This window comes from Nicotiana tomentosiformis, chromosome 4 (assembly GCF_000390325.3).
Source record: "Nicotiana tomentosiformis chromosome 4, ASM39032v3, whole genome shotgun sequence".
Lineage (NCBI taxonomy): Eukaryota > Viridiplantae > Streptophyta > Magnoliopsida > Solanales > Solanaceae > Nicotiana > Nicotiana tomentosiformis.
In genome coordinates this window covers 113,198,778-113,224,184 of record NC_090815.1, presented here as the reverse complement: position 1 = coordinate 113,224,184, position 25,407 = coordinate 113,198,778, and the positions used below count along the sequence as shown (strand labels likewise).

Genomic DNA, 25,407 nt, shown 5'->3' with positions numbered 1-25,407 from the left:
ATGCCGAAACCAACCAAACCACATTCGAATAATCTCAAATTTTGCACACACGTCACAAATGACACTACGAACCTACTCGAACTTCCGAAATTCTATTCCGACCCAGATATCAAATTTTTTACTGCCGACCGAAATTGCCAAATTTTCAATTTCGCCAATTCAAGCCTAATTCTACCACGGACCTCTAAATCATATTCCGGACATACTCCTAAGTCCAAAATCACCTAACGGAGCTAACGGAACCATCAGAATTCAAAATCCGAGATCGTTTACACATAGGTCAATATCCGGTTGACTTTTCCAACTTAAGTTTCTACTTAAGAGACTAAGTATCTCAAGTCACTCTGAAACCACTCCGGTCCCGAACCAACTAACCCGATATAACATAATATAGCTGAATAACACAAAAAGAAGTAGAAATGGGAAAAACGGGGCTATAACTCTCGAAACAACCGGTCGGGTCGTTACATACTACTAAAAAGAATGGGGAACTCTCGACTACCTACTAGCCAACTATCCTAATTTTCGACCTCCACACCCTTCTATCCTGGGTCATGTCCTCAGTGAGTTGAAGTAGTGCCATATCCTACCTAATCACCTCTCTCCAATACTTCTTCGGCCTTCCTCTACCCCTTCTCAACCCCGCTACGGCCAGCCTCTCACACCTCATAATAGGAGCATCCGTACTCCTCCTCTGCACGTGCCCGAACCATCTCAGCCTCAACTCCCGTATCTGAACAATGCATATATCATGATAATTTAAATTTCATATTTAACCTTGAACTATTCATTCGCCTCTTTTAGGTATAAAACACACGCGCGTGAGCTGTAAAAAGTGGTGTATCTTAGGCACACTTTAAAAAATTTAAGTATGTAAGGTAATTTTCGTCCACAAAAAATGTGAAATAACGGTTTGGTCCATAGTTTAAGAGGTAACCTATGTATTTTGCCTACTGAAAATCATAAACATTTGGCTTAATAGCCTAAAATTATTTACAACATTTTTTGCCTCGCTGAAATTTAAACTTGAGATGTCGTAACTTTTAATCTATTTTATTGATCAGTAGGCCAAACCCTAATGTGCAATATCTATGAACGTTTATTCACGTGACAATTGATTTTTTTTGTTTGCTTGCTTTTATCTTTTTACAGTTTGTGGTTTTAACTATTTTCACAACATTACACTTGAGTGCCACAGCAAATTTTTGTCCGATCCTTCATTGACGATCTTCTTCATTTTCCGCGGAATATGCTCAAGGCCATACTAAAGATTAATTATTATCATAAATCAATATTCATATAAAGCAATCTTCCAATCAGGACTGGTCAGTCAAGTCGCGATGCTTACTAAAACATATTTTATTGGTAGTTTGGATCATTTTAGGCTAAAAAAATATTAAAAGTCACTCGAAAACTCTAAAGTAAAAACAAATTAAATTTGTTCCTAAACCATCAAATATTAAGAGATTTCAATTTGAATTGAAGTATACCAAACTTGAATCTCAATACTGCTGCTGAATTAGTTTTTTTTCTTATTAACCATGTAAATAAATAAAATCAATTCCTTTAAATTTTCCTATCTTTTCGGTTTTTAATTTCTAAGACAGTTTAGACAAAAAAAAACAGGTGGCTCACGATCCCCTACTAAGGGAGTGAAAGGCGAGAATAAAGGGTTTTGGTATGAGTGTGTGACCTATTCGACTGCTTTTTCACAACTCCTAAAACACTTGCAAACAAATCATAACCAAGTGTGTACTTTACTTTCTCAACAACACTACTTAAATCCCTTTCACAATAACAAATCTAGGTTGACTTCAACATACAAAATCCCCTATTAATCCCATATACAATTCCAACTTCCAACTTTTCCCCCAAAAACCCTCTAGCCAGTAGGGTCCATTAGGGTTTCTTGTTTTCGCTGTAAAAATTATAAAGCGACGATTTTTGGGGTTTTTTACACTATATTGTATCTTGGGTATGGAGGATTTGGACAAAAACAAGCTATTTTGTGGTGGGATTCCAAGGGATACGACTGAGCAGATGCTTAAGGAGCATTTTTCTAAGTATGGAACTGTGGTTAGCTCTGTTATTGCCAAGGACCGTGAAACTGGTAGACCTAGAGGCTTTGCTTTTGTTTCCTTTTCCGATTCATCTGCAGTTGATAAAGCACTCCAAGATACTCATGAAATTCTTGGAAGAATGGTTTGTCTTCAAACCCCTTGTTGTTGATTTTGTTTCTCAGTCTAATTTATGTTTTTACTTGTTTAATTCTTGTTTTTTAGGACCCCTTTTCTCTTCTTGTTCAATTGGATTTTCTAAAAAAAAGGTTTTTCCGTTAATATTTGAGAAAAAGTCATATATTTTTCTCCATTTTTTGAGTTAAAACACTATTTTTTTCTGAATATTTTTTGTTTATTTTTTAAAATAGAATTGTTGTGACACCCTAGGCGATTCTTACGTGACAAAACATGGGATGTTTATAAGTAAACAAGCCTTGAACCCTAGTGATGCGTAGTAGAGCCGTGCGGGCCTCGAGCGGGGCTGTTACACTTTTCATGTTGAGATAAAAATGTATAGATGGAAGTTGTTGCTCTGTTTTTTGGCTATCTTTGTTGCTGATACATGTATGTATGTTCTGTTATACAAAAGGTGAAGTCTTTTTTATGGTGTATTAACTTCAATTGGCTACCTGAAGGACAGATGTTTGGTTAACCTTTTTAGTTGGGCTAACCTCTCTCATGTAAATAACTCTGATGTATTTTTGGACTTTGTCGACTCTCTAGTTTTGTAGCACTTCGATTTTAAATGAGCTGATAAACTTTGTTTTGTAATCTTTTTGCATCTTCTTGATGCCTTTAATGATATCCTGCTTACTTCGTCAAAAAGGTGAAGTCTTTTTTTGTTTATCTGATATGTGGTATATTATGTCATTTATAGGTAGAGGTGAAAAAAGCCATACCCAGAAGTGAACAACACCAACAACAGAGTCAACAACAACAACAACAACAACAAAATAGTAGGGGGTTGAATAGGAATAGTAGAACTAATTGTAGAAGCAATGATCAGTTTAGGACGAAGAAGATCTTTGTAGGGGGTCTATCAGCTAACCTAACTAAGGAAGACTTCAAGAGTTACTTTGAAAGATTTGGTAGGATTACAGATGTTGTTGTGATGCATGACAATGTTACCCATCGACCAAGGGGATTTGGTTTTATTACCTTTGATTCGGAGGATGCAGTTGAGGAGGTTATGCAGAAGAATTTCCATGAATTAAGTGGCAAGCTTGTGGAGGTGAAGAGGGCTATACCAAAAGATGAAAATAGCAATAGTAGTAATGGTTATCATGTTAGAATAGGTAATGGAAGTGGTTCTAATTATAACCCTTACCAACAAGGGATGTATCCATCTTACAGTCCTAGATATGTATATTGTTGTGGGCCTGTCTCAGGTTATGGGAATGTTGCGGGATATCCTTATGGAGTTGGAACTTTTGGAGGTAATTACCCTGCTGGAGCATACCCTGGAATTGGTTATGGTATCGCTTCTTTGGTGCCGCCTAGAGGTCCTTGGAATAACCCCACGATGACTGGTCTGAGGGGAAGTAGTCCATTGCCTTATGGCAATACCGGGGCAATCTATCCCACCTACATGAATGGTGGCATCGGAGTAATGGGCGTGGCTACTAATGAATATGGAGGGATTTTGGGTGCTGGGGTAAATGAGAAATCCGGTCAAGTTATTATTAGAGATGTTCAAGGGGTGTCTGATTAGGTGCCTATACTAATTAGATGGGGAACTGTAGATATCAATTCTTTTATTCTGCTGGAAGCTTCAGTGCTGCTGCTACCAAACAGAGTGAAAAGGTAATGAGGAGCAACTTAAGCCTTATTATGCTGGTCATTCTAACCGACTGCTTGACTGAATGTGGATATGATGACAAGTTAGAGATTCTCATGCTGACCTATTGAGGCTGTCTTCCGTCTTTTATTCTCTTTTACTTTTATGACTGTTGCGTGTGATGTGCCTTTTCTTATTTAAACTCATTTACCTAGATTCAGACAGCTGTATTATAATCTTTTAAAGTTTATATTTCGCATGTGTGCTGCCTCTGTTATCATTCTAAGTTTGGTTGTTCCATTTTTATGGGTTTCATTTTTTGGTCATAGTTGTGAAGTTTTGTTGTTTGTACATGTATATCTTGGTGCACTTTATCCAGTATTTATTGCCTTGCTGATGATGATAAAAATTATGGTGGCCCTTCCTTCTGTCTGATTACGCCTCCCTTTCTTTTCTTCTTATTTTGCCGCCTTCTTTTTGGGCTCCCTTTTATTCTTGCCTTTTTTTTTTAATTATTTCGTGGTGTCAAAATTTGTTACAGGCTTGGATTTATATTAGTCTAGCTTAGGAAAAATTATAATACAAGTATATTGGGACATCTTGAAGCTCAGGATTGAGCTGTCTTCTTACTGTTATCATGCTTTTCTTTAGCATGTCGTAAACTTAGCTGAGGAGAGAGTAGGCTACTGCTTTTAGGTGCATGTATGTCATCAACCATTGTTTCATTTGTTTGTGTATGCTTCAGCTGAAAACATTTACTGTAAAATAGGCAGCCAAGAAAAGAGAATTTGCAGGTTGACGTCTAGCAATCTTTCTTGGATCATCGTAGTAGTAAATGACGTGTTTGATTAGTTAAAAGCAGAGTTGAAGGAAAATTCTACTTTAGTTTCCTCAGCAACTTAAGGCATCTCTCTGGATAGAAAACTGTACATTTTCAGCTGAGTTCTATTTGAACGAACAACTAAGAATGCTTGCGTGTATGCTCATTGCCTAGAAATATTGTGTGAACTAATGCTCTTCCACATTTTCTTTCTGCTTACTATTGACTAATTGCCTATAAATCTTTACGCTGTAGTTGCCTAACTCCTTCAACCACCTTATCGCGCGAGTTTGAAAATTTACAATCTTTTGTTTTTTGGCTATTCAAATGATGACTTCGTGAAATGGGAATTCCCAAGTACCGAATATGCAGCTGTTTAGAAACTATAGACTATAGAGTATAAAGCATCTTGAATGCTTCGATTCTTTTACTATTTGGGTTGTATTGTCCTGATAACATATTGCTCACTAGCTTGTATTTATACCTTTTTGCACAAGATACTCAGGTTTAAATGATATAAACTTCCACATTAAATGATCTCTCATTTGATCAACTACAGATGGACTCAAACTGTATTGAAACTTATCTGTCAAATGTGTATTTGACTTTTTCTTACTTTGGTAAATATGTATTTTTTTTCCGATTTTCGTAACAAGTTCGACATTTTTTTTAAAAAGAATTTGGACCATTTCTCGATTGTGCTTGTCATCCTTGCGTAGGGGCATGCTAATCAACATTGAAGTTTACAAAACATATTATCATTATACCAAAGATCTTATGTTTCTGATGGTTCGAGTGTAAAACAGATTTGTACAATGCGGAAACATCAGTGTAAATTGTAAGGTAGAGTCGCTCAATGAGAAGCAACATGGAACAAGTACCTTCTCGCATTTTCCTCTTGTTCAAACAAAGTAGTGTTGAAAAAAGTTCTATTTACTTCTTTTCGTATTAAGTTTTATTTTTTGTTATATACCGTATTGAACCAGCAGTATTCCTGCATTATTTTGATCTCTATCTATTGTTCCTAATACATCAAAAGACGTGGGAGCAAAGGGAAAAAATGTGAGAGATTGCTTCATTTCTACTTCTCAACAGCACAAGAGAAAGGAACCAATAAAAAGTGAAAAATGCGTAAAGAGAAAAGTATTATACTTTCTTACACCCTACTGGTCAATTGATAATCTTATTTACTCTCTTCCTTTTCCTTTTCTATTGCAAGCAAACCATCAAAAGTCAAAATAGTCCTCTCAAGAAGCAAATGATAATGAACTAATTCGTTACTTAGCAAATGACAACCGATAGAAAAGAAAAGGTAGATGTGTGGTTCTTGCCGAAAAATAGAAAAACATGACTGCGTAAGTTCCTGGCACACTAAAATACGTACTTTGCTAATGGCAAAATTAAGAGTAAAACGTTGATACATGAGAATTTACTTTTTATATTTTTTATATAAAACTAAAATAGAGGTAGAAGGCTTACACAAGAAAAAAGTCCAATAACAACTAAAACACAAACTTTACTGTTATCTTGCAAATTGATAATTATACTGTGGCTCATGTACTTTTATGTGGAGGGTCTGTATCTCAGCGGAATGATAGATATTGTCAGCAACATTCTCGCCTCGTGGCTAAGAACCGGATAGTCTCTATTGTTCATATCCATGTAGAGGCTAATTCAGTAGTTGACGGTTTAGGCAATTTAGCCTTTAGTGAAAAGTCTCATTTTGAACGGCACGCGCTTATCTAACTAGAATGCCTTTTACTTCTAATAGACCATGAAGTAGATCAGAATTATTCTCAACGACCATAAGTAGTGCTCCCAACTTCTTCCATTTCTTCATATTCTACTAGCTTTCATGAATCCATCCAGCTCCTTCACCATGATGAATACAACTGATCCTCCCGATCCTCTAGCTATGCAACTTGATGCACCACCTCCCACTCCTTCCAAATCCTCCTTTCTAACAACCCTTTTAACTCCTTCCCCAAATGACCTCCTTCCACCCAATACTCCGCCATATGGGCACGTCTACCTAAATAACCTACGGAGTATTATGATCTTGAACTCCTAAAATTAGTGGGGAACAAGCTAGGACAACTTCTCAAGGTTGACACTTGCACCTCCACTACATCTAGAGGTTGTTGTGCTCGCATTTGCATTGAAATAAAACTCGCAAAACCTCTGAAAACACATGAATATATTGGCACGCATAAGCAACTTGTTGTGTATGAGGGTTTGAACATACTTTGTCTCCGCTGTGGGCACTTTGGTCATAACTCCAAAGCCTGTCCCTTTCATGTTTTTACCACTGATACTCCCACTACCTCTTTGCCGCCCTCCCTCTCAACTGACGACACATTCGTCCCCCCTACATCGACTACATCTCTTGAAACTCCAAGGCAAACAGTGAAGTTCTCAACAATATCACGTCCTCGCAATGGCACCATCAGTCTACAGCATCATTGCATATCAATCACCTCGGAGAAACGTATACCTCCACCTGGGCTACCAAGCAACGATGCTGCCCCTGCTCCTAAGGCTCAACAAGGGACCCCAGGTATGTTGCCCAACCCTAATCCTCTCAAAAAAGACACCTCTAACCCCCACTTCTTTAATTCTACTACACTCTCTTTAATTAATTCTAATGATGAATTACCTGAAACCTCTAAATTAAATAACCTCTCTATTAATTCCTCCACCTTACCTCTCAGCTCTATCACTAATTTTTCTAACATTGCTAACCCTAGCTCATCCACCATTCTTGATCCTATAACTACTACTCCTTCAACCCCAGCCCAAACGCCTCGTATCTCGGCAGCCCAAGCCCATCCCTAGTTACCTCCCCCACAACTTCTATTATTGGGTCATTGTTGCCTATTGTTCCCCCCTGTCCAGCCCAACTAGCACACGGCCCAAACAATTGTTCACCGCTTACTTCTCATGATTTTCCACCCCACTTCTCTCACTACAAATCACGTTCAAACAAACTCATTACTACACAACAACCGTGCTTCTCCACTCAAGTAAAAGAAATTTTTACTGAGTCATACCTTACTACTCCCTCCTACACTACACCGTCCCCCTGTACTTGTCTAGATAGTCTTCACCTCAGCACTCTACATGCTGACTCACACGACAAGCCCACCTTTTTTTCCTCTCCCTCAGAGACTACGGTCCACTTAGACACCACTGCCCCATATATCTCTTCTCTTTCTAATAATAACAACACCCCAATTATATTACCTTCCTAGCAACGTCCTCACTTCCCTTAAACCATAATATCATCACTGCCGGCCTTCCCTAGCACCTATTTCCCATACTGCTACCTCCATTTCCTCTTCGCCACACACTCATGGGATACCCACAACCTCCGTACCCTCCACCACCATACCTCACGATATATGTGACTCAAAGCAACTCGGAACTTCCACCCCAATCTTGGTTGGAACAAGACTGTCCGGCCAAGCTCTCCTATTTCGCCTCACAATCAGCGAGCAGAAAATCATCGTAGTTCTTCAGAACTCCTCTTACCTAGCTCAAGTTGTATCGGAGGGAATGAGACTCGGGATGGATGCCTTTGGCCAGTCCCATTGGTCGTTGAACTCCCCACCTCCACACACTCTCCTCCCGATCCTAGAAATCGTGTTCTATCACCCACCACTACTAGGTCCGATTTTCCACCCATAGAGCAGTCAACAAACCATACACCTACCAATGGAACTCACACTTCCCCCCTACAGCCCAACGATCTCTCTCTATTACCCTTACGGCCCCCCTCCACCTCAACCATTGCCCATAGAACTAGATGCAACATTGCTACATCAAGACCTAGCAACCACCTTACTTGAAATGAGAGAAATAAGACCCTCCCATGCAACTCTAGACGATCTCCGTAGCTTCGTCTTAAAGGAGCAATATGCAAAAAAAAATCGGCTCAAATGCCCGTCCAATCTGATAAAGTGTTCTGTCACCGTCCGTCCAACTCAAAATTCCGAACTAGGCAAGTATAACATAGTAATGATCTCAACCCTCCGTCAAGCGAGTCCTCTATCACCAGACACACAACTTGCTTTGATTCCCAGGGAGACTCCTTCGACCCTACTGAACAACTCTGAAGACACCTCTAACACCACTACTAATATGAATTTTATGCTCTGGAATTGTAGATAACAATGATTTTCGTCCTAATTTTCGCTCACTCCTTGATTAGTATGCTCCTGCTTTAATTGTACTCTTTGAAACACACAAGCAAAACCACACTGTTTTAAGAGATGATTTTGGTTTCACACACTTCTATGAGGTTCCGACAATAGTTCAATCATGTGGCATTGTTATGCTTTGGCACGACCATCTCTTATGTGTTGAAAATGTAGCTATGACTGAACAGGAGATCCACGTCATGATCCAGGTACATTCTAACTCTCAAAAGTGGCTTTTTCTGTAATTTATGCTAGTCCTTGTTATGCTAACAAATTATTATTGTAGCAAAATCTCATGTGTTTGTTCGATCATTACAAGGGTCCTTGGCTCATTGGGTGCGACTTCAATGAAATTCTACACTCCACTGAGAAATTCGGTGGTCGTGTTATTAATAATTCGTGTTCTAACCAGTTCACGGATTGCATTAATTACTGCAATTTAGTAGATCTTGGTTATAAGAGCAGCAAATATGCCCGGACAAATTTAAAAAAAATTGGATTCCATATATTAGAACGACTCGATAGACCTTTTGCAAATTATGATTGGTTTAATTTATTTCCAGAAGCCCTTGTTCGTCATTTGCCCCGTACCCACTCTGACCACTCACCCCTCTTACTCACACTTGAGCACCCACGAGTTACCAAATCCCCCATTTTTCATTTTGAAACAATGTGGGCCTCTCATCCTGATTTTCTTAACATACTCTGTGATAGTTGGCACCCTCCTCCTACCTTAATAGACGCCATCACTCTTTTTAAGCATAATATTTATAGCTGGAATCAGTATTTTAAAAGGTGTGAGCATAAGGCGAGGCGTTTTACATATGCCTCAGCGAGGCGTAAGCCTCGAGGCACGGGGCGTAAGCCCCATAGGTATTTAATTTTTAATATTTTATAAAATAATATAATGATAGTAAATATTTATAAACATGTAAAATTACATAACAATTGAAGAAAATTATATATATATATATATATATATATATATATATGTGTGTGTGTGTGTGTGTGTGTGTGTGTATGTGTTCGTGCTCTATCTATTATACGCTACTTACAAGCACAAGTAATTTGAGTCTAAAAGAATAAAGTTTTCTATATGGAGGAACAAAAAGGATAATTAACCTGCAATTTGAACTTTGAACTTTGAACTTGCTGCTATGAAGGAGAATGTAGTTCTTCTTGTATTTGTAAAAAGAATTAAGTAATCGTTGCTTTTGGGAGATATTAGCAGACTAGCAGACAAGATAAAAATTTGGAAAATACCATGAATTATGGCTTCAATCAATAAAAAAAGGTCTTGACTTTTAAATTTAATACTTTTGAGTTCCTTTTTTAAACATTTTGAGTAATTACCAAACTGACTTTTGAGAATTTGGGTATTATATGAAGGACTTATTCAACAAATTTTATTTTAATTTGAAATAGTCTCTGGGGCTTACTCCTCACTAAAACAACGTGCCCTGAATGCCCGGGTGTACACCCCAAATTGCTGGGCGTATGCCTCTTGAGACTTTCGCTCCACACCATCACCCCAGGGTGTTTTTGGTACGCCTCGCCCAGGGGCTCGCCCCGAAAATACCTTTTAAAATAGTGGCTGGAATAAAGACTCCTTTGTTAACATCTTTCATCGAAAAAGCCACTTACTTGCCAAATTAGGAGGTATCCAATCCTCCCCAAATTTCCCCATTGGTTATTTCTTACAACAACTAGAAAGTACTCTATTACTAGAATATAATGATGTTCTTCGTCTGGAAGAAGAATTTTGAAAACTAAAATCCCGTATTCAATGGTTACAAGACGGTGATGTTAATACTAAATATTTTCACCTCTCCACATTACACCGGCGTCGCCGGAATCATATTCATGCTTTAAAGGACCATGCTGGTAACTAGTGCTATGATGACCTTCAAATTCATGACACCATCCTCAACTACTTCATAACCCTCTATACCACTGAATCCACCCACTCCTTCCTACATCACGCTCCTCATTACTCATCCCCCTTACTTTTGCTGCGAGCGAATCTCTTCTTATCCACCAGCAAAATCATTTCAACTGTAAAATTATTTAAACCTTTTAAAGCACCAGGCCCTGATGGGCTACACCTATTTTTTTTTTATCAACATTACTGGTCGGACGTGGGTACAAAAGTTATTGACTTTTGTCACCAAATATTTTCAAACTATCAAATTCCAGAAATCATAAATCAAACTTACGTGTGCCTCATCTCAAAGTACTTCATGCCTCCATGATTACTCAATTTCGACCTATCGGACTATGTTTCACCATATATAAAATCATTAAAAAAAATTTAGTTCAACATATTAAACCTCTTATGCCAACCATTATCAGCCCCACCTAATCTAGTTTTCAACAACATCGAAGAGCGGTTGATAATGCTATAATTTTTCAAGAAATTTTATCCCACTTTAAAAAGAAATCGGGTAAAACTAGTCTTATGCTCTATAAACTAGATCTAGAAAAAGCATTCGACCGCATTGAATGGTCTTTTGTTCGTCAAGCTCTCCAATACTTCAACTTTCCCCCCTCCCCTAATCCAACTAATTATGTCATGCATCACCAGTCCCTCACATTCTATCCTAATCAACGGTACCCGTACCCTTTTTTTCTCACCCTCATGTGGCATCCGACAGGGAGACCCCCTCTCTCCTTACTTATTCATATTATGTATGAAATTACTTACTTGCAAAATTGATATGGCCGTTGATCTCGTCCAATTTCACTCCTCTATTTGAGGTTATGAAAACGGTCGATGCAATAGAGAGTCAGGGTCAAATTTCACAGGGAGCTATATGAATGGGAGTTAGTAGTATATATCTTACCGTATGAGTTTGTATATCTAAATTTGCACTTTCGCAAAGTTTGGTTGATTAAAAATCTAAATTACACTACGATTGCAAGTGAAAGAATGAAACTAAGGAATTATTTTTGTTGTTTTTCAAATGATATAAAAGGCCTAGGGCTATGACCTTCACCTAGGTGTTTGCCTAGTGGGTTGTAAACTTTAATGCTTGTTTTATTGGTCTGGGTATATTATAGCTATCAACACTCAAGTACCCACTCAATACCTCTCGGTCAGAGAGTGATTTTGCCCAATTTGGCTTTCTCAAATCCAAATGGGTATTGAACAAAATAGTTGATAAGAAGCTCAAGTCGGGTTTTACTATCTCTAGGTTCATCCCTTTAATTGGGCTTATCAATCTCTCGATTGACCCAATTTCTTGCTAGCCAAGTTTTTCTAAACTAAGTCTCTCTTTCTCAAGTAGAGACCAAGTCAAATAAAAGCAAGAAATAGGCTAGATAATAAGCACCCAACCATAAACAAGCAATAAATCAAACATCCATTAAGTTTACACACTAGGGTTGGATCACAACCCTAGTGAAAATCTAGCTACTCATGCTTAAATTGGAAGAAAGAGGAGAAGAAATGATAATTAAACTCATATTGATAATTAAAATGATGAAATCAATATTCAAAAAGCTCAAAATAACAAAAACTACTAAAAAGAGTAAAAGAAATTGTCTACTGTAGCAGCTGATGTCAAAAGTTAATATAAAAAGGTGAAACTCTTCTATTTATACAAAGCTGGAATTTTCGGACAAAAATACCCATTCAGAGGTTCTGCGGCCGCACAATTCCATGTGCAGTCCGCACTTTTCTTCAGCTTGACAGGAGTGAAAATCTGCGGCCGCATAATTCTAATCTGTGGCCGCACTGCTTTCTTTCTGCGGTCCGCACAATTCTGAGTGCGACCGCACCTTGCTCTTCTGCGATCCACACAAATGTGAGCGCGGCCGCGTGGCTCTTCTTCTGCGGCCGCACAATAATTGTGCGGTCCGCACTTTGATATACAGGTTCTCTGACTTTTGCTCTAACCCAGCTTCTACGACCGCACAATTTATGTGCGGACCGCACTTTGCACATTTCTCTGATGGGAATTTCTTCACGACCTGTGGCCGCAGATGATATTCTGCGGTCCGCACTTCTGAGCTTTTGTGCCTGTTTTTGTCCTTGAGTTTAGATTACTCATTCTTGAGTTTGATTTTATCTTGGGAGCTCATCTTCCAATATTCCTACACTTAAGCATATTTTATCAGTTTTTGAGAACACAATTAAGCGCTTTTGGACTAAAACGAAAGCTAAGGAGCGCTAATAAGTAGTCAAAATCTCCACTTATCAACTCCCCCAAACTTAAGCTTTTGCTTGTCCTCAAACAAATAAAGTAATTCCCATGTCCACAAGTTAAGAGCCATTCCAGCTAATCAAAGGTGAATCAATCACACATCAATTGGGACCAACAATTACTCATACCACTTATGAATTATCAACAAGGCAACAAGTTAAACCTTTAAGCACAAATAGTTTTAGTGTGACACTTAAGCATCAAGAGTTGACTTTATTCATCAAAGAAGCCCGCTCTTTCATGTAGATTATTATAGATTCCAAACTCCTCCTTCTCTACTCTTTATTTGCCTATCACACTTAGGAATATAGCACTCAATCCAAATATTTGCGAAAGGTTCACTCATCTCTCTCAAAAGAATGTCGAAAGTACGGCTTTAAGTACCATAGGCTTGCCCCTCATATAAATCACCACTAATGTAAGCTCACTCGGCTTGAAATCATATAGGACTTTTTCGGAATAAAATGAAGGCTTTTGGAATAAGGTTGGATATGCTATGATAGAATGAGTTCATCTTTCCTTAAGCACTCTATTTTCTTTTATCGGCTCATGTTTTGCCAACTCTTTGAGGCATTTTCTTTTCCTTAAGGGAACTAGAGAGACTTAACATCACTATTCCTTGGTCATGATATTCATTTTCTCCTTCTTTTCTTTCTCCATGCTTTGCATCATTACTTTTCTTTGAATCCCTTTAACTTTTCAACTTATTCACTTTCTTTTTGCATTTTTCTTTTTCTTGCTCTTTCTTTTTCTTGCCTTTCCTTCTATTCATTTCTTTTCTCTTTTGTGCCTTGATACCTTTTTTTAAACTCCTCATCTCTCCCCTAAACTTATATTTTTAGCCAATTGTTTCACAAGAGTGTTAAGGAAAGCTTGGGTGCCAAGAGAGGGTCACGACAAAACGGGTAAAGGCTTGTAACATTGTTATCAAATAAGAAAGGTTTTAGACTCAAATGGGTTGACTAGAGATAACAGCATTGGTGGGAAATGAAAATTTTCAAGCGAGTCAAGGAGAGTCTACAATCACTTCTCAAGCCAAGCAAAACTTAAAATTTTGCCTACAAACACATTCGAGGCAAGTTCTAGACCATTCGCACGGGTACTTGGACTTACAACAACAACATCTCATCTCTCATACAACTGGATTGTTAAAGAGGATAGAGTCGAGGGCCTACAACAACCATATTGAAGATTAAAAATCACTATGGTTCGACTAAACCACTCGATGATTGCCTAAGTCAACACAAGAGTCAAAAGGTCACTAACTAGAGCTATTTCTTTACAAAAAACTTATTTTTAACCATAAGCATGTAGTTAAGTGTGTTGGTACCAAGTGAAGCATATTTGACTCTTCGAGCATGATTCAATTAGGTATTTTTATTCATTATTACTACTATTCTTACCTAAATACCAAAAACGGACTCAATCCTTTAAGAAGGTTGTCCCTCCATCTATCGTTAGGAAGAGTCACCCGGTTCACACAAAACACCTTTGGAAAGAACTGTGGCATTAAGAAAACCAAAGGTTTATTATCCACTAAAACATAAAAATAAGTTATTAAAGCAAAAAGAAGCTACTAATTCAAAAAGTAAATCCAAAAGAAGCTACTTAGTCAAAAAAGAAGACAAGCAAAAAGATAAAGAAGCTATAAAATAAAAACTATTGAAAGCTAAATGAATATACATAATGAAGGAATAGAGAGAATATATACATAATGATAAAGAAGAAGAAAATAGTAATAAGTTAATTACATGCCAAATGTGTCATAGATATCAAAATACAGAATCAAAATCATCAAAATGTCACAGAAACTCCACCCCCCTGAATAGAAATAAGCATTGTCCCTAATGCTTAACAAAATAAGAGTATAAGAAGGGTGAGAGTGAGGAAAACTCCCTATGGCTCTATGGCCATCTCTGTGTCCCCCTCAGTCTACAATTGGATCTCATCATCCTCAAGTCTGGGAGTAGCTAGGTTGGTGAACATCTAACGGACTGTCTCAGCAGTGTCAACATCAAGGTCTGGCTCCTCAGATTGGCCAGCTGCTATGGTGGTCTCTGTGGGAACTGGGCCTGGGTGGTACGGGTCTATCAACATGTCGAATGGAATGTCTCCAGCTGCTGCAAGCTTGGTGACCTGTCGCCGGAGCTTATCCACTAATTTCTTCGAAACATGTGACTTTCGCATCTTCTTTACTTCTTTGCCCAATTCTTCAATCACAGACCCATGCTGTACCAGAGTAGCCATGATAGTGTTCTGGTTGTCCAGGATCTTCTTCAATGTTTCTTCGACTGAGGGAGGAATCTAGGTTGCCAGAGAGGATGATTGTGCTGCAACATGACTGGATATGTCATTCAGCTTTGCAGTAGCTGTTTGCATCCAGTTGTTGAGGCTCGCCAGTGTTTGGGAGACTCGCATCGCAGAGAGTGGAGCAGATGGCATCGGTATCGTCTTCAAAGCTGAGGTGGGAGGTACTGAGGCTGAAGATGGAGGCATGGTAGCTGCACTAGTAGAAGGCTCTGCTGAAGTGGATGGCATATCAGCTGTCTCTGTAACCACCACTGATGGCTCATCAGACTGGCTTACGGTGATAGTCGGTTGACCCTTTCTCTTGGGGTTGTGTGCATCCATCAGAGAATACCAAGAGAAGGGCGTCTTCACCCGAACCTTCATGTCATAATTTATGGGCTCTACCCGTGCATCCGTAAGGTACTCAATGATGGTGTTGGGATACGGGTAGGAAGTATCAGCCTACCTGGCGACCACTGACATGTTGGCTGACATCACGGTACCCACATTAATCGGGTAGCCGACCATAATAGAGGCGACTAGAACTGCCCGTGGAATAGGTAAGTTTGTCTCGTTCTGGCATGGGTCTAGTCTGCTGCATACGAAGTTCTGCCATCCCTTCGCCTCGAAATTTAGGGTGTTCCGCTGAATAGGAACCCCTGCAGTGATCCATGGTGGTGGTAGCCTCGGGGCTGCAAGAAGCTCAGCTAGCCATAGGCGAGCTGCATCACCCATCGCCAACTTCTCCAAGTACTGCACTGGCTCCACATCCTCAAAACCCAAGTAGGAGTACAGTGTGTGCTGGTCAAACCGCACCTTCAGATTTCTCACTTTTGTAACTTTGCTCCCTTTCTTGATATGTGCCATATTGGCATAGAACTCCCGGACCAAATACTCCTTGGCATCCATAACTGACTGGGTGAACCACATCCACCCCTTTCTCTCTCTGAATTGTCTCAACACTTCTGGATTGTACTTGTCAAGGTCTTGAAGTAGGAACTTTCGCTCAAGAGTGAGCGATCTCACCGGCCACCACCCACGGAAACTGGTGAAGGAAGCTAGACTCACAAATCGGTCCTCCCAGATCTCTTTCTTCTTAGACCTCTTAAGGCCGACAACTGTAGTATCACCCCCTCGGCCATCATCTGGAATATCATCAACAACAGCTGCTGGTGCCTCAGGGACATGTGTAGCAGAGGGCTCTGAAGACTGACTTGCACTCTCCGAACCCTCGGAAGTGCTATGTGAGGAGGAAGGTTCGTCTCTAAGTTGGTACCTTCCCTGTGGTTGTGATTGAACAACAGGCTGCTTTTGCACTGAGTCGCCCTCCGATGCTTCCCAAGATGGGGCATATGAACTATATTCGAAAGGCTCAGGCTGTTGTTCTCGGCCTATTGTAGCTTTCTTGGTGATTATCTTCTGGAGGGCGAGGGGTAAAGTGCTTTTGGTTCGGCCTATGGAAGGCTCACCCCTCCCCTTTGAAGTGTCACCACGACCTCGAGATCTGACCATTTTCTGTAACAAGCAACAACAGAACTCAGTTGTAATTCAGTTGAACACAGACAATATATCACATTGCAGAACATGAGTGCAGGGTGGGGAAGTGCGGTCCGCATAATTGCAAGTGCGGCAGCAGACTGGGTTGTGCGGACTGCATAATTTGGAAGTGTGGCCGCAGATATGGAACTGCGGTCCGCACAATTTTGAGTGCGACCTCAGAATTGAAGTGCGGTCCGCACATTTCTCATTGCGGTCGCACATTAGAATTCCCAAAAGTGCCAACTCTCTAATGACAGAGATTGGCCTGATCTGCGGCCGCACACACTTTTCTGCGGTCGCAATAGAATTTTTGCCGTCTACACAATTTCAAGTGCAGCCACAGAATTTAATTAACCAAAGACCCTAGATTACAACTTCAGCGGACCGCACAATTTCTTGTGCGGCCGTAGATTTCAAAATCAAAACGATCAGACTTCTAGGGTTTTCAAGTTTTTGCACAGATTCAACATGGTATTAACAATTAAGCATGCAAATAAATTTACCCAGTCCGCATAAAACAATTAGTAGTTGACCTATTACAGATTAACCCCCACATGGTATTGAAATTGAAATCTATTGACAAATGGCCTAAGACTACCTAAAAGAAAAAAATGTAAATTAAACTAAGAAAATTGAAAAATTCTATGAGAAATTAAACATACCAGATATGAAGGAGTACAAATAAATGATCACAGATGTGGGTGGAGTGTGGCAGATAATTGAACAGATGATTTCAAAGTGTTAGAGTTTAGAGTGCTCAAAGAGGAAAAACTTTGTACAGTAGCCCAAGGCTACTATTTATACTAGCAGGCAACTTTGGGAAATAAAAGAGGAGTATGGCCGCAGAATTCCTTTTGCGGTCCGCACTCTGTTACCTGAAGTCTCAGTAGCCTATGTTGATCTGCAGTCCACACAAATTGTGGTATGACTGCAGATTTGGACTGCAGACTGCATAATTCGATGTGCTGTCACAGAATGGCCAATTTTATGATAGACCAAACTTCAGAGAGTTTGCATTTTCCTCTTCCAAGTTGTGCGGTCCGCACAAGAATTGTACGGCCGCAATTGCCTTCTGCTGTAGCATTCAAAATTGTGCGGTCCGTACTTTTTCCACACTTAGTCAATTTTTTTGAGCATAGTTCCTGTAAAGCATACTCATTCTTGCAACACACTTCAAATCCAGTTAGCACAAAATAGCACCTATATACAAAAGAAGAAAAGAAAAAGAAAAAGAAAATATGGGTTGCCTCCCAAGAAGCGCCTGATTTAACGTCGCGGCACGACGCAGATTACCATCACTTCAAATGAATAACTGCCACCATGTGGTCATCATCAGCTTGTCCCAAATAATGCTTCACCCGGTGACCATTGACTCGGAATACCTCATCATTTTTGTTCTTCAAGTCCAATGCACCAAAAGGTGTCACACTCATAATTTCAAAAGGACCACTTTATTTGGATTTTAGCTTTTCGGGAAACATCTTCAAACGTGAGTTGAACAACAAAACAAGATCGCCCACCTTGAACTCCTTGTTTCGGATGTATTTGTCATGAAGGTACTTCATTCTCTCTTTGTACAAGGACGAACTTGCATATGCATAGTACCAGAACTCATCCAATTCATTCAAATGTGCAACCCGCAAGTTAGCGGCTGCATCCCAATTAAGATCAACTTCTTTAAAGCTCACATGGCTTTGTGCTCAAGTTCCACCGAAAGATGAAAAGCTTTTCCAAACATCAACCGGTATAGAGACATCCCGATAGGAGTTTTGAAAGCAGTCCGATAAGCCCATAATGCATCATCAAGCTTCTTCGACCACTCCGTCCGGTTAGCATTCACTGTTTTGGACAAGATACTCTTTATCTCCCGGTTGGAGACTTCCACTGATGATAGGGAGTCGTAACTTTATGAGTGACACCATACTTGCTAAGCAAAGTATCAAAAGCCTTGTTGCAAAAATGCGACCCACCATCACTTATGATAGCCCGCGGAGTACCAAATCTTGTGAAAATATTCTTCTTCAAAAATGCCACCACACTTCTTGCTTCATTGTTGGGTAGAGAAACGACCTCAACCCATTTAGACACATAATCAACTGCGACCAAGATGTAGGTGTTTCCACAAGAACTCACAAAAGGACCCATGAAGTCAATACCCCACACATCAAAGATATTAATCTCCAATATGGTAATGAGAGGCATTTCATTCTTCTTCGAGATTCTACCAGCCCATTGGCATCCATCACATCTTTTCGCCATATTACTTGCATCTTTGTAGAGAGTGGGCTAATAGAAACCCCAAATTAGCACTTAAGCCATCGTTCTTGCTCCGCCATGATGACCATCATAAGGCGAAGAATGGCAAGCCTCAAGAATAACATGTTGCTCTTCATCTGGTACACATCTTCTAATTACCCCATCCGTGCAAATCCGGAAGAGGTAAGGTTCGTCCCAATAATAATCTTGACAATCCCGTTTGAGCCTTTTCCTTTGATTTGAAGAGAACTCATCCGGGATGATTCCACATACAAGAAAGTTTGCTATATCGACGAACCATGGCACCTCCTTCATTGAAATGGCCAAGAGTTGCTCATCGGGGAAGGAGTCATTGATTTCAAGGCCATTATGCGGCCTTCCCTCCTCCTCCAAACGAGACAAGTGGTCTGCCACTTGATTTTCACTCCCTTTTTGATCTTGAATGTCAATATCAAACTCTTGAAACAATAGCACCCATCTCATCAACCTAGTTTTTGAATCTTTCTTGCTCATAAGATAGCGAAGTGCCGCAAGATCCGTATGAACAATAACCTTTGCACCCATCAAGTATGGGCGGAACTTCTCAATTGCAAACACATTGGCAAGGAGTTCTTTTTCAGTAACTGTGTAATTTACTTGGGCATCATTCATGGTCTTACTAGCATAGTATACCGGATGAAAAATCTTATTGATGCATTGCCCCAAAACTTATCCAACCGCTACATCACTAGCATCGCACATGAGCTCAAAAGGAAAACTCCAATTAGGAGCGGTGATAATGGGAGTTGTTGTCAACTTGAACTTTAGCAATTCAAAGGCTCTCATGCAATCATCATTGAAGTTAAACTTAACATCTTTCTCTAAAAGCTTGCACAAGGGGTTTACCACTTCAGAAAAATCCTTTATGAAGCACCGGTAGAACCCCGCGTGACCCAAGAAACTTCTCACGCCTTTCACGGATGTTGGAGGTGAAAGTTTAGAAATCACTTCTATTTTTGCCTTGTCGGCCTCATTGCCCTTCTTTGAAATCTTGTGGCCAAGGACAATGCCTTCCTCGACCATGAAATGACATTTCTCCAAATTCAACACCAAGTTCGTTTCTTCACACCTTGCCAATACTTTATCCAAATTTGCCAAGCAATCATCAAAGGAATCCCCGACTACCAAAAAGTCATCCATGAAGACTTCAAGATAGTCCTCTACCATATCTATAAAGATCGCCATCATACACCGTTAAAAAGTTATCGGTGCATTGCATAAGCTAAATGGAATCCGCTTGAAAGCGAAAGTGCCATAGGGACAAGTGAAAGTTGTTTTCTCTTGATCTTACGGGGTAATAAGGATTTGGTTGTAGCCCGAATATCCATCTAGAAAGTAATAGAAAGCACGGCCGGCCAGCCTATCAAGCATTTGGTCAAGGAAGGGGAGTGGAAAATGGTCTTTCCTTGTGACTTTGTTTAGATTCCGATAGTCCATACGCACTCTCCACCCGGTCAACGTTCTTGTTGGAATCAACTCGTTCTTATCAATGGTAACCACAGTTATGCCCTCCTTTTTCGGAACACATTGCATGGAAAAGTCCACGAATTGTCGGAAATAGGCTAGACCACCCCGACATCCAACCATTTGATAATATCCTTTTTGACCATGTCTTGCATGGCTTCATTGAGTTTCCTTTGATGTTCAATGGATGGTTTGGCATCGTCCTCCAAGTTAATCTTGTGCATGCAAAATGCGGGGCTTATTCCCCGAATATCCGCCAAAGTCCACACAATAGCTTTCTTCCTCTTGTGGAGTACCGCCAATATAGAGTTAACCTACACGTTAGTCAAACAAAAGGAAGGAATAACTGGTAAAGTAGAATAAAGGCCAAGGAATTCATACATGAGATGTGGAGGCAATGGCTTCAACTCCAACATAGGAGGCTCTTCAATTGAAGGCTTTGTAGAAGGAGTTTTCCTATTCTCAAGATCCAAGGAAAGCTTCTGGGGTGCATAGTTGTACGACCTCATTCCTTGCAAAGAATTAACACATTCCATGAAGCCATCCATCTCGTCATCATCAAAATTTAGCAAGACGGCCTCCAACATATCACCCACATTAATCGTGGCACTTGTATCATCAATAATCACATCGGTCACTAAGTCCACGAACGAACACACTTCATTACTATTCGGTTGCCTCATAGATTTGCACACGTGGAACACCACCTTTTCATCACCCACCCAGAAAGTGAGTTCTCTGACTTCCACATCAACAAGAGCCTTCCCCATAGAAAGGACGGGTCTACCAAGAATAATTGACATCTCATAGTCCACTTCACAATCAAGAATAACAAAATCCGCCAGGAGAATGAACTTGTCAACTCGAACCAATACATCCTCAATCACCCCCAACGGTCTCTTCATTGTGCGATCGGCCATTTTTAATCTCATAGATGTGGGTCTTGGTTGCCCAATTCCTAATGTCTTGAAAATCGAATAGGGCATCAAATTGATACTCTCCCCAAGATCACAAAGAGCTTTTGCAAACTCGGCACTTCCAATGGTACAAGGGATTGTGAAAGCACCGGGATCTTCCAACTTAGGAGCCATCGAATGCACAATTGACTCACTTGGTGAGTGACTTTGATAGTTTCAAAATTCATCAACCACTTCTTCGTCACCAAGTCCTTCATAAACTTTGCATATCCAGGCTTTTGCTCCAAATCTTCAACTAATGGCATATTTATCGAGAGACCCTTCATCATATCAATAAACTTTTTGAATTGATTCTCGCCATGTTTCTTGGCAAGCCTTTGAGGATAGGGAGGAGGTGGCTTAGGCAATGGTGCCTTAGCTTTTTGCACTATCGGTTCTGGTATGTCAATCACATGATCCCTAGACGGGTTCACATCCTCTTGAGTCTCTTCCACCATGTCATCAATATTAATCTGCACTTCATCATTTGCTTACACAACATTGTTCGGGATCTCCTCTTCTTCAACCACTTGCTCATCATCCACAAGTTGCCTTTGACTTGAGGTAGGTACTTTCCACCTCTTCCACTTCTTGTAGTAACGGCCATGGCATGCCCCGTATTGTTCCTACCCTTCGGGTTCACCACCGTATCACTTGGTAGTGCCTCCTTAGGACGAGAATTTAAAGCTTGAGAGATTTGACCCATTTGCACTTCTAAGTTTCGGATTGATGTGTTGTGTGAAGCAAGTTGGGCATCGGAATTGGCATTCTTCTCCATCATTTGCTTGAACATGTTCTCAATACGACCCATTTCATTGTTGGAGGAACTAGGACCATGAGAAGGATAAGGAGGTGGGTTGCTCGGTTGTTGATACATCGGGGGCATTTGAAAACCCGACCCCCAATTTCCTTGGTTGTTGTTCCACCCGCCTTGGTTGTTGCCTCCCCAATTGCCTTGGTTATTATTGTTTTGCCAATTTCCTTGGTTATTGCTTCCACTCCAATTGCCTTGATTGTTGTTATTCTAATTGCCTTGATTGTTTCCACTATTTCAATTACCTCGGTTGTTAGAATTCCAATTGCCTTAATTATTTGAAGGTCTCCATTGTTATTGAATATGGCCTTGGAAGTTGTTTCTTTGCCCTTGAAAGTTATTCACATATTGGATCTTTTATTCTTGATCATTGTAAGAATCACCTTGATCAAATCCACTATCATCTTGCACAAAATTGTTCACTCTTTGTTGCCCTTGTGGACTTCTTATTCTTCTCTTGTTTACCATCATATTAACTCCCTCCATAGCATTGACTTGCCTCGGGTTTTGCATTTGTTGAAGTTGAGCCTTTGCCAATTGGTTCATGGTGGTTGTCAACTCGGCTATGACTTGCCCATGGTCATGTAACTCTTTATGAAGAAGAATCACATTTGGATCACCTTGTGGAACATTGGCTCTAGATTGCCACGCCGATGAAGTATCTATTATCTCATCCAAAATATCACACGCCTCCGCATAAGGCGTAGTCATGAAGTTCCCACCGGCAAGTTGATTCACTACACATTGGTTGGTAGTATTGATCCCCCGATAGAAAGTTTATTGAATCATGTTCTCCGTCATATCATTGTTGGGGCACTCTTTCACCATTGTTCTATACATTTCCCATATCTCGTGTAGTGATTCATTGGGCTCTTGCTTGAATGCTAGAATTTCATCCCGAAGAATAGCCATGTGTCCGGGAGAGAAGTACTTTGAAATAAATTTCTCCGCTAGTTCATCCCAGGTATGAATGGAATGATTTGGAAAACGTTCCAACCAATCTAAAGTTTTCCCCCATAGAGAGAAGGGAAAAAGCCTTAGCCTCAAAGCATCCTTGGAGACATTTGTTTGTTTGCTCCCCCAACACATATCTACAAACCACTTCAAATGTTTGTATGCATTTTGACCCGATGCACCAGTGAAGAACCCTCATTGCTCGAGTAAAGTGAGCATCACGTTGGTTATTTGGAAGTTGTCCGCCCTAATACGGGGAGGGACTATAGCACTTGCATACCCTTCATTCGCGACACCCGGTGTAGAGCCTCTCGTGGTGGAGGTGGGGGCGGAGCGGGTACATTGTCTTGAGGCGGGTCGACCTCGTCTATTGGCTTGAGGTTCAAAAGGGACCTCATCCATTTGATCATCCTCAACATCCACATCCCCCACGTCTATGTTTCTGAGATCGTTGTTTGCCATGATCGCACTTACAATACTCACACGTTAGTAACTAGGAAGGAAAAGAAGATATCCCCAAAACACACTTAAATATATAGCTAACACCGTTTTTAGCTCCCCGGTAACGGTGCCAAAAATTAATCTCGTTCAATTTCACTCATCTATTTGAGGTTATAAAAATGGTCGATGCAATAGTAATGCCTAACATGAGTAGGGGTCAAATTCCACAGGGAGCTATATGAATGGGAGTTAATAGTATAAATCTTAGCGTGTGAGTTTGTATATCTAAATTTTCACTTCCGCAAAGTTTGGTTGATTAAAAATCTAAATTACACTACGATTGCAAGTGAAAGAATGAAACTAAGAAATTGTTTTTGTTATTTTTCAAATGATATAAAAGGCCTAGGGCTATGACCTTCACCTAGGTGTTTGCCTAATGGATTGTAAACTTTAAAGCTTATTTTATTAGTCGGGGTGTATTATAGTTATCAACACTCAAGTATCCACTCAATACCTCTCGGTCAGAGAGTGATTTTGCCCAATTTGACTTTCTCAAGTCCAAATGGGTATTGAACAAAATAGCTGATAAGAAGCTCAAGTCGGGTTTTACTATCTCTAGGTTAAACCCTTTAATTGGGCTTATCAATCTCTCGATTGACCCAATTTCTTGCTAGCCAAGTTTTCCTAGACTAAGTCTCTCTTTCTCAAGTAGAGACCAAGTCAAATATACATGAATTAGTGTTTGCAACCATTAATTCTTCAAATAAAAGCAAGAACTAGGCTAGATAATAAGCACCCAACCATAAACGAGCAATAAATCAAACACCCATTAAGTTTACACACTAGAGTTGGATCATAACCCTAGTGAAAATCTAGCTACTTATGCTTAAATTGGAAGAAATAGGAGAAGAAATGATAACTAAACCCATATTGATAATTAAAATGATGAAATTAATATTCAAAAAGCTCAAAATAACAAAAACTATTAAAAAGAGTAAAAGAAATCGTCTATTGTAGCAGCTGATGTCAAAAGTTAACCAAAAAAAGTGAAACTCTTCTGTTTATACAAAGCTAAAATTTTCGGACAAAAATGCCCTTTCGGAGGTTCTGCGGCCGCACAATTTTATCTGCGATCCGCACTTTTCTTTATCTTGACAGGAGTGGAAATCTGCTGCCGTACTGCTTTCTTTCTGCGGCCGCACAGTAATGGTGCGGTCCGCACTTTGAGATACAAGTTCTCTGAACTTTTTCTCTAACCCAGCTTCTGCGGCCGCACAATTTATGTGCGAACTGCACTTTACACATTTATCTGATGGGAATTTCTTCACGACCTGCGGCTGCAGATAATATTCTGCGGTCCGCACTTCTGAGCTTTTGTACATATTTTTGTCCTTGAGTTCAGATTACTCATTCTTGAGTTGGATTTCTTCTTGGGAGCTCATCTTCCAATATTCCTGCAATTAAGCATATTTTATCAGTTTTTAGGAACATAATTAAGCACTTTTAGACTAAAACAAAAGCTAAAGAGCGCTAATAAGTAGTCAAAATTCCCACTTATCAGCCGTCGATTATCAACTATGGAAATCCATTTGTA

At 39.9% G+C, this 25,407-nt stretch overlaps 1 protein-coding gene and 1 non-coding gene across 2 annotated transcripts; one reads left to right on the top strand and one right to left on the bottom strand.

The window, feature by feature from the left end:
• Window positions 1-1,699: 1,699 nt before the first annotated feature.
• Window positions 1,700-4,096, top strand: LOC104103960 (RNA-binding protein 1). Its single transcript, XM_009611929.4, has 2 exons — window positions 1,700-2,202; window positions 2,938-4,096. Exons 1-2 carry the CDS (start codon window positions 1,978-1,980, stop codon window positions 3,769-3,771), a joined length of 1,059 nt encoding a protein of 352 aa, XP_009610224.1. The 5' UTR covers window positions 1,700-1,977; the 3' UTR covers window positions 3,772-4,096.
• A 1,235-nt stretch (window positions 4,097-5,331) lies between these two features.
• Window positions 5,332-5,435, bottom strand: LOC117278654 (U6 spliceosomal RNA). The gene has a single exon (XR_004509007.1). It is a non-coding gene; the product is annotated as a U6 spliceosomal RNA (small nuclear RNA).
• Window positions 5,436-25,407: the final 19,972 nt, after the last annotated feature.

Excerpts from the sequence above, each read along its gene's own strand:
- LOC104103960 (XM_009611929.4), top strand. The coding sequence starts at position 1,978 with ATGGAGGATTTGGACAAAAACAAGCTATTTTGTGGTGGGATTCCAAGG. Across the intron at positions 2,203-2,937 it reads ATGAAATTCTTGGAAGAATG|GTAGAGGTGAAAAAAGCCAT; the intron begins GTTTGTCTTCAA and ends TGTCATTTATAG.